This window comes from Gekko japonicus, unplaced genomic scaffold (genome assembly GCF_001447785.1).
Source record: "Gekko japonicus isolate JY-2015 unplaced genomic scaffold, Gekko_japonicus_V1.1 scaffold2072, whole genome shotgun sequence".
Lineage (NCBI taxonomy): Eukaryota > Metazoa > Chordata > Lepidosauria > Squamata > Gekkonidae > Gekko > Gekko japonicus.
This window is the reverse complement of record NW_015168108.1, coordinates 170,394-179,971: the sequence shown is the minus strand read 5'-3', so window position 1 is coordinate 179,971 and position 9,578 is coordinate 170,394. Positions and strand designations below refer to the sequence as shown.

General features: G+C 40.3%; 1 protein-coding gene across 1 annotated transcript in view; it reads right to left on the bottom strand.

The window, feature by feature from the left end:
- The window catches only part of LOC107113484 (zinc finger protein 385B-like), a gene marked incomplete at its 3' end in the record, with an annotated part of 100,890 nt that extends 91,902 nt beyond the window's left edge, over positions 1-8,988 (bottom strand). The window contains exon 1 of the mRNA XM_015414818.1: positions 8,846-8,988. Coding sequence (XP_015270304.1) covers positions 8,846-8,867 — 22 coding nt within the window. The remainder of the gene's footprint in view (positions 1-8,845) is intronic.
- Positions 8,989-9,578: the final 590 nt, after the last annotated feature.

Sequence of the window (9,578 nt, the reverse complement as noted above, 5' to 3'; positions counted from 1 at the left end):
AACAGGCAGACAGAAATATCTCTTTCATGCACAAACATGTGTGTACAGAATATGCATTTCTTTCCAAAGGAATAGCCAAATGAGCCAAAAAACCCTACTGGATTCATTTGGTTGGTTAATAGGAAAGAAACACAAAAAGATTTTATTCCATTTGTCCATCCTTCTTTCCTTCCCCCTCCTCCCATGTACTTCACTTCAGGCAGAAGGGGTCATTGTTGTTGCCACAATAGAATCAGACATCAGTCCTGCAGTGGCATTGGATGCCAGGCCACCAGCAAGCCAGCCAGCCAGCCAGCAGCTGGATAAGCATGAAGAAAACCTTTCCAGCTGCTTCCTGTAATAACTCAGATGCCATATTTGCAGTGCCTGGGGTTCCATGACTTGGTGCACCCTCAAGCATGCAACCGCAGGCATGTTTGGGACTAGATTTCCCAGGATGCCCTGAGGAACAGTGACTTGGATACAACTGAAATAGCATCCAAGGTGCCAAGGAAGGTGGGAGGCAGGAGAGAGATTATCTTGTTGTCAGACAATTCGGTGGCTGATTGGCTGCTCTGCCAGTTATCACCCATCACACACCTGGCACCACCTGTAGCACAGGTAGTAGTAGGAGTCAAAGTAGTGAGTGGAGTGAGAGGATGAGGATGGTTTCTCATCTCAAACTGATGAGAATAAGAACAAATATAATAATAAAAAATGAGAATCTGTAATAATGAATACACAAACCAAGATTTTAAACTGAATGGGGGGGAAATTGCACTTCCCAAATACATGCACATTGCCTCAGATGCCTTACAACTGAATTTAAAAGCAACACCCCATTGCTAAGTGTTGTACTTGAAGTGATGCCAGGTTATCTTAAAGTTCTGCCAGTAGCACTTGATTTGTGATGCCTGGTTCCCAAATATAAGTAATTGAAGTAGCCAGTGAGTTGTGAAAAGTCCTGAGTGAAATCTCCTTGCATCAATTTCCAACAGAATTATAAAACCCAGGCCAATGGGGGTACAGTCATTTACCTCAGACTCTGATGTCCAGCAAAATAATGTGGTAGAATTCTGAGGAGGTATAACAAACCCTGTCATTTGGTAAGGCACTGAAAAATAGCATCTCCCAATTCAGCCCAAGTGACAAGCCAGAGAAGTTCAAACCCTGTGCTCTGCCAATAAGTTTGGTGTCTCACTTCCCTGCCTATGCCTTTTTCGGACATTCATAGGGTGAACTAGATGATTATAAACCTCACCAAACTTCTTAGATGTCATCCAGCGATCTTAGAGTTCAACACTTCAATCAGTGTTTTTACTCTTCAGAATCTGTGCTACTTCTCAGCTAAGGGACAACGCTTGGACAGAAAGAAGCCATGTAAGACCCAATTGGGCTTCTATCTTCCTCAGGAAATGGTGGCTATCACTGAAAGTGCTTCAGGTACGTAGAACCTGATCCTAACTCGCTGCCCAGAAACCTGCTTTTTCCTTCCATATCCTGCTTCCATCACCTTCTATGATGTATACATCTTACTGCCAGTTGCTTTAGCCTCAAGCTAAAAGCTGTTGCTGAAAAAGATAGGCAAGAGTGATGTGTCAAGGCAGCAATACGGACATGGAAGACTGAAGGGGCTGAAGCCATGGGGATCCTCTCAGCACAGTTCTTCCGTGCAAGCCCGCAGCTGGTAACTTCAAGTTGCAGTCTCCATATTTTTAAGAGAACATTTGCATTTCTCACAATGTTAATATATCTACATGCATTTCACTAATAGCAGAGCTTACGCACAACAGGACCATTAGCAGTGTGTGCAGATTTCATGCAGGGAATGATGATGGTATTTTGTTTTTAAGTATTTTGCTTTATCAAAGTGACTTAGAAGTAAAACAAATAAAAATGTTGCATGATCAACCTCTAAAAACTATCAATCCAACACCACAAAGAGACCACTCAACAGAACAGAGAGGTAGCAGTAATTAAGGCTGCAGTTCTATGCATGCTTACCTGACAGTAAATATGCATAGTTCTGCACTGTAAGATGTGTACCCTACTTCCATATCCCTGATTAAAAACCCTCATGCCAAACTCCAAACTGGTTTTTGTTTGTTTTTAACATGAGGGAATTGAAGGACCAGTTCCAGGACTCTGTAGAAGTGACAAGTGGAAATGAACATCTTGGGGCATAAAGCACAGCTCCCTAGATTGCATTTGTGTGTTAAGTAGGTATTAGCATCTGCATCATATGCAGAGTTAGTATACACATGTTAACATTATGTGCATGGTTTTGGGATTGCTGTATCCCATATGGGCTGATGCGGCTCCCTATGTCAGCACTCAAGACACCAGTGGATCTTGAATTGATGACCTAAGTGATAGCCAGTCTCTGCTCTGAGACAGTGGAGACAACTCTGAGATCAGCTTTAGCAATCAAGGAAGTCCCCTTGTAACAACAGGTCCCAGCAGATCCAATTACACAAAAAGGTTACAGGTTAGGCTTGCTCCTTTGTGGGTCTGAGGTTATCAGAGACCAATCTTTGCTGGTTACACCCTGCCTTTACCTTGCACTGTGTATACGTTGGTCACCTTGCTTTGTGTATATGTTTGTCACACCTCATCCCATTCTTAACTTGACAAAAGATGGGTTAGGCAGCAATTTCTTGATAAGATGGTCACTACTGAGCTTTCACAGCAATACTCCTTTGGTAGAAGGGTGGGTAGAATGAATCCCATGTGCCAACAGATCTCCAGCACTATTTGAATTAACAATACGGGGTGTGTGTGTGACAGAGGGATGTGCATCTGCAACAGCTAGGACACAAACTTACTGCTGCACACTGAGTACGTCATAGACACGAAAGATGCCGAAATCGTGGCTAGGTTAAGGACAGAAAGAGGAATGTATATGATTTGGCTCTACCACAAAAATAACATTGTGTGGAGAAGGCAGGAAATGTATTTCTCCATAAGCAACATTAGCTAGTTCATTTGATTTTGTAGAAATAGGCTGCAGATTCAAATATTTGCTAGCCTGATAACTGACCTGCACTCTGCTGCTCTACTATATAATGACTTAATGAGGCAACCAAGCAAAGGATCTTTTCATCCTCAACCCTTAGTAATTTGACTTGAGTACTTTAGGGCTTTGGTATTTCTAACCAACCTCTTAGACTATATTCTTCTCTTAATGCCGCCATTCATCTGTGAAATTCGGTTGCAACACTAATCTTTGCAGTAAATGATACGTAATAACACATTTCTTGAAAATCATGGTAATACAATTCTTGCAACATTTTACCAGCATTTCATGGCTTAATATAAAATGCAAATATTTTTATTCTCAAGGTCAAATGTCTATGTAAATATGGACTGGAATATTCCTCACTTTTCTGATTTAAGGATTGATATATTCTATATATTAAAAACAAAACTAAAATGAAGAATAACAAAACATATCTTGGCTAATTTGCCTGCTTAGACATTTGTGTGTGCTCACAGTACACCACACCCATACTCGAACACACACATGCGCACACGAAACACTAATATAGACAGCAAATAATTTACTCACTTATAATAATCCTTACTATTCTTAACATATAGACTGAACAGTGGATGTTCCATAGACCTGTAATGCCTGGAAGTATTAGATTTAAATCATATCCCAATCATGAATTCATTGGGTTGCCTTAAGCATGGCCCTCCTACCTCTGTCTCAGCATCTCAAAGTGTACACACAAAGATATTATGATTACTACTGCTACCATTACTTCTTATAGTAGCAGTAGTGGTGGTGGTAGTAGTAGTAGTAATATGGCATCATAGCAGAAAGTTAAATAGGAATATATTTACATAGCAACAAACCACAAATAATGGATAACAATTTATAGTGAGCTTGATGTCGCATTTTTTACAATAGAAAGACATTTCCTTTAGCAAAATATGCATCCTTCTCACCACTGCATTTGGTCTAAAGAAATGTTTCAGTCAAAAGCCACTGTCACTATATCTTTTCTCACAAAGCATGAAACCATGGATTTACATGCTTGAGTGATTATGCCACCCGCAAAGACACTTTATTGGAAATCCCCGTTATCAAAAGAATGCAAGAAACTTATCTCTTAAATAAACCCACTATATTTCCATAAAACTGCTGCAACAAGGGATATGTGTAATGAACAGGCATCCTACGACTTGACTGGATGTGCATGCTACAGCACTTTGTAAAGAGAAGATACAACAGAAATTTACAATGTGTGTGTACACTGATGGTTAGTCCATGAAATGTTCCCTCCCATCTTTATGTACTTATCTATTTCAGAACACAAGCCTGACATGCTAACAGATATTTTTGGCTTTCATGATTCTACACTTTGGCTCTCCTCAGCTAACATTCTTCTGTCGCAATCAGCATCTATTATGTATTAACTACACAGTTTTACTGCACACGTTGATTGTAAAATACTGCACAGTGAACAGTTCAGAATAAATAGCGTCTGAAAGCATTTTATTTTTTAATGTGTCATCTTAAAGATCTGCCCTGATCCATTCTTCCATACATGAAGATAAGCAGAAGTAGGAAAAGGAGGATTCTGCTGTGTGTAATCTTCCACAATACATGCTGCAGCTTCCTCAAACAAATGGGAGCTGCTGAAGTGCTTTCCATGAAATGGCAAGTGATTTATTTCACATTTCCAATAGATATTTTCTTCAAAGTGCCTCTGAGATTTAGTGGGAGGGGGACACTTCTTTCCTTGTGACTCATCTACTGTGAATCTCTCTTTCATGTAACTATGTCAGTAGTAAAAAGTGATACTCAATGAAGGAATATGAAGGCTGACAAGATCATATCCACTGTTATGCTCACTGGAAGACAGACCTGGCCCTAGAAACAGCCAAACTGCACAGAAGAATGTGACACATCTCTTTGCTGCTTCCATTACAGAGGGGTCATGTAGTCCTCAGCATCAGATAGGTACTGATAGATTAAGCACGTGGCTGTTACATATCTTGCTGTAAAACACAGAGTGCTAAGACTGAGAGCAATGGAAGCTCCTTGAACATGGTAATACTGCAGCAAAGGCAGGAGAGGAAAATGCTACCAGGATAGGTAACATTCCCCTCTAGAAGAACATTTCCACAAAATGGAGTAATTTATATACACCACTTCATTCCACGGTGGAGGTGATGGGATTTTCTGAGACAGCATGCACAATGATGTAATTGCAATATTACTGAAGCATTTATTCTGACTGACAATCACGGCTGTAACACACTGCTGGCTCATAAACCCTCTCAAATGCCTTTCACTTCAGCTACATCCACTGAATGCAAGGAAGAAACTTCATGTTGCATTCAGCTCCACAAACTCACTTGCCACAAATGATACTGAGGACTTGCAGTGGCACTAGATTTGCCCTACTGGCTGGCTCAGGGTCTCCAGTGGCTTACACCAGACAATACCAACTGTGCTGACAGGACACTTCTATGCCTGACCTTTTTAAAACTGAGCAAGCCTACTGGAACTGAATGGTCTGTCAATCATAACACTGTCTCTATGTTAACCAAAATATAGTGGAGCAACCAGCACTTACAGCATCACATTCATGGTGCTGACAATCACCCCCAGACTTTTTTCTTAATCTATAGAGAAGATTCATAACAAATTCTTTTATTAGACACTCAACAATCAATGTGATAATTACCCTAAATAGATACACAGGGTTAGATCCAACCAACTTTCTAGCTGGTGAAAAAAGGATGCTGAGGGGTTCCTTTTAACCACTGGAATCATAAGTCCTGCGTGGACAAAAGCTATGAGGGAAAGGGAATGCAATATGGATGGTAATTAAGGCTGGATTCGACCCATGAATTGTTGTTGCCTTAAACTACAAAAGATATTTCCTAATATTAGGCTTCATTCAAACCACAGTAAAATTAAAGATTATCAGCATACATATTCTCATGCACATTTTCCCGTCACCAGAATTAATCAGTTATACAACTGTTCTACAAATCCCATGAATTCCAGTAGAGCTTGGAGTAGTAAACTTTAAGACCAATTCTGTCCATATCATATAGTAGTATTTAAGCAACAGCATTTCCTAGTTTGTATCTAAATCAAAATACTGAATGCACAGGAACTAAAATAACCCATGCAACACGCACAGAGGACACCAGTCCCAACATAGTCAATGGGAATTAACAATCAAGGTGAAATTCCATTAGAAGACCACAAACGGACAGGATATATGAAGTACAATCCACATATGGTGAAAGTATCATCCTACTGCATGCAGGAAGTACACATGATTTTCTTATGAGCAAACCTTAGCGCCCCTCAGGTGACAACAGAGTGGATAGCAAGACACGATGCACAGACGCTTATTTCTGTTGTGTGGTTATGCAAATGTTTAGAGGGGGGCAAGAGGCAGTCTTTTTCTAGTTATTATGTTTTCAAGTCTTGAAACCCAGTGGGTGGCATGTTCTACTGTAACATTATCCTAATTAGAAGCATTTTAGTGGCAAGGCCTAGTGAAGCAAAGAAAACATTTACCTAGAGGATACATTTTCCTGACTCTTGTAAAACTTTAGTGCAGATTAACAACGTTTTTATATAAAAAGCCATAAAGGAAGAGTGTTCAAAAGATCCTGGCTTTACAATTTTATATCTTCAGGAAAAAATAAGCATAAACATGTCTATTTTCCGGGGAATTATATATATATATATATGTTGATGAAGAAATATATATATTTCTTCATCAAAACGTAAGGGGCAATGGAATGCTCATCTTTGGCAATGTAATGCTCATCTTTCTCTTTGGGTCCGGACTGTCCCAGGCATGCCTGATTTGTATATTCCTAATGGGGACAGGTGAAATTCTAGGATATAACCTTCTGAAGGCATGAATAAGAGACCGTTTAAAATAGCTGAACAAGAAGGTAAGGATGGGGGGGAGCGTTTTCCAAACCTGAGCTGCTACTCAAAAGGCTGCCAGGTTTCTCCCCCCCCCCCTTTTAAAAAACTGATTTGAACACAAAGGTCAAATAGATGAGAACAGGCTACCAAGATGCCTAACTTCACTCTTAGCTGAGCCTGCTAAAGCAATGTGTTCCCTATAATGTGAGGCCAAGATGTTTCATCAATTAAAAATTTGAATTATGCTGCATATCAAAATGAATGTGTGAATGGGTGGCGGCACATCTTGTTTAGAACTCTGAAACCCTGTGGACGGCAAAGCCATGCTGAACAAACATTTAAGTTCTTGAATCAATATTGCACATCTATGGAAGGAACCTCTAAAAATGCATTTTGTTTGCTATAGGACAGATGACTTACTCCTAGTATTCCTGAAATCTGTGGCTGTAGTCATACAAACCAAGCCAAGATCCCTGCCAAGACCAAGCATGTAACTATTGCAAAGCTGAGCAGAGTACAGAGAAATCTATTATAAACACTCTCCTGGCAACCCGTCACAGTTTAAAAGGGACATTTCAAGAAAAGCACATAGCTCATTAAACTCCATAATGTTTATTGCACAATGAGAGATTAATTGTGCCATTATATGCATTGACTCACACCTTTTTGAAAATAGTCAAAGGAGGATGTCATGCAAAATGTTTTGAAAAGAATTGTTGCTTGTCTTTCTTTGCATGCACATACACACACATAAACCCTTTTCAATGATATACAAGAATTTTAAACTTTTTCTCTCTCTAGCAAAATAGGCTTTACATAAAAATTTAAGTTTTCTGAAGCAAAGCACATGGATTTCATCACTGGTCGTATTCCCCTTATCATTCTAAGGCACTGGCAACAATGCCTAAGAAATAACGGTTAGAATTACACCCACTAACACAAAAAATATGCTAGTCAAAATAAAATGAAACTGACAAGAGCCTAGTGGAATATCAAAGAAACACTTCCTTGAAGTTCAGGTCAACTCTGGATTTAATATTTAATGAAAGAAAGCTATTGACTACCCCAGGAGTTCCCTGCTTCCTAGCGTATATCACTGAATATCAATTACCTACATTTAACTCCGGCTAAGACTTCACGTTTTCAAACCAGGACAAGATTTTCAATTCATTTTATCAGTTCTTTCCTCTGTTTTTGCAGCATTAAGTTAGAGATTTACACTGTGGGCTGTATCCAAGCTAGCTTTCAACATTGCAGTACTACATTGCTAAACACACACTTCTGAGCGCCAACATGTTTCTAGGATATGCCGCCAGCTCGGCTGCAAACCTGAGGAAGGATTTCATCAAAACTAAACTCTGCACAAATATTTAACTGCTCTCAGACCTCTAAAGGCTAAAACCCCCAACCATGCTTCACTTAGTGTGCTGGGCTGGCAGATGCAGAGAACTGGAATCTGCAGAAACAGTATTCAAGAAAAAACAGAGCCGGGTAAAGAAAGCATTGTTTCTCCTTTCTCGGAACCAAATGAAAGGCTTTCAATGGAAAAGCTAAAAATAGTTACACAGAGACTTAAGAATCCCAAATAGTGCAGCGATGGCTCGTACGTTATTACATTAAGTTTGCCTCCAACTTCCCACGCTTCACAACCCTTGCAGCGGATGACACACAGGTTCATTTACAGGAACGCAAGGGGGCTGGCAATCATCCCTCCTTATTATTAGTACCATGTAAACAGTTAAAAAAACTAAGCCACAAAGCAGGGAAACAGACATTATCTAAGACAATGGAATCCTCCTTTGCAACAGCGTGCGTTGTCTGGGCTGGCTTGTCAGCATTAGGTGAGCAAAATGTTCCGGCAGCTGCAAAACAATGTGAAAATCCTCACTTCGTAAGGATAAAAAAAGGAAGAGGTGAAGGAGAAGTAGAATGGCATCATCAGAGACTTACCAAAATACATTATGTTTCTCATTAATCATGCAGTCCGGATCCCACTGCTGTGTGTTCAGCATTAGCTCCCGCACCAAGCTGCTTGGAAAAGCAGAGCAAGCTCCTTTCATTCTACATGATGTGGAAATTTCCCAGTCTCGAAGAGAGCGAGGAGCAGTGTGAGCCTCCTTGGGATCAGGGCTTTGAAGGCAGTCTTATCCCCCGATACAATTCCTCTCTGATTTAGCATTGACGCTCTCGTTGCATGCTGCACTGCCCATTCTTACTGTAATCTGACTCCTCCTTGTGATGTCCTTGCTGTGCCTGTGACATCAGGACGAGGAGTACTACAAACACATTTCTTCCCTTATGGTCTTTCTTTCACTAGGCTTTGCTATTAACCAGGGTAGAAGTAACCCTGCCTCTTCCTGAATCTTTTAATAGCCTTCTACTATTGAGGGTATATTTCTTCCCCCCTTTCTTTCTTGGCATCAAATATAGTCAGTGACATAATGTGTTTGATTGCATGGGGAGGAGGGCAGGAGGAGAAAGACAAAGCTGGTATTGTTTTTCACCCTCTAGGGGTATGGTCCAGCAAAGTACTGAGTACACTGTGGTGCCAGAACCAGCTTCATGCTAATTAGGAAGGCAATGGGTATAATGTTCAATTTGCAAAGAAAGAGGTGCTGGGACTCAGACCTGCACAGGAGGTTTTATCCTGCTAGAGCTTCACTGTGTGACTGTGACAAGGCAC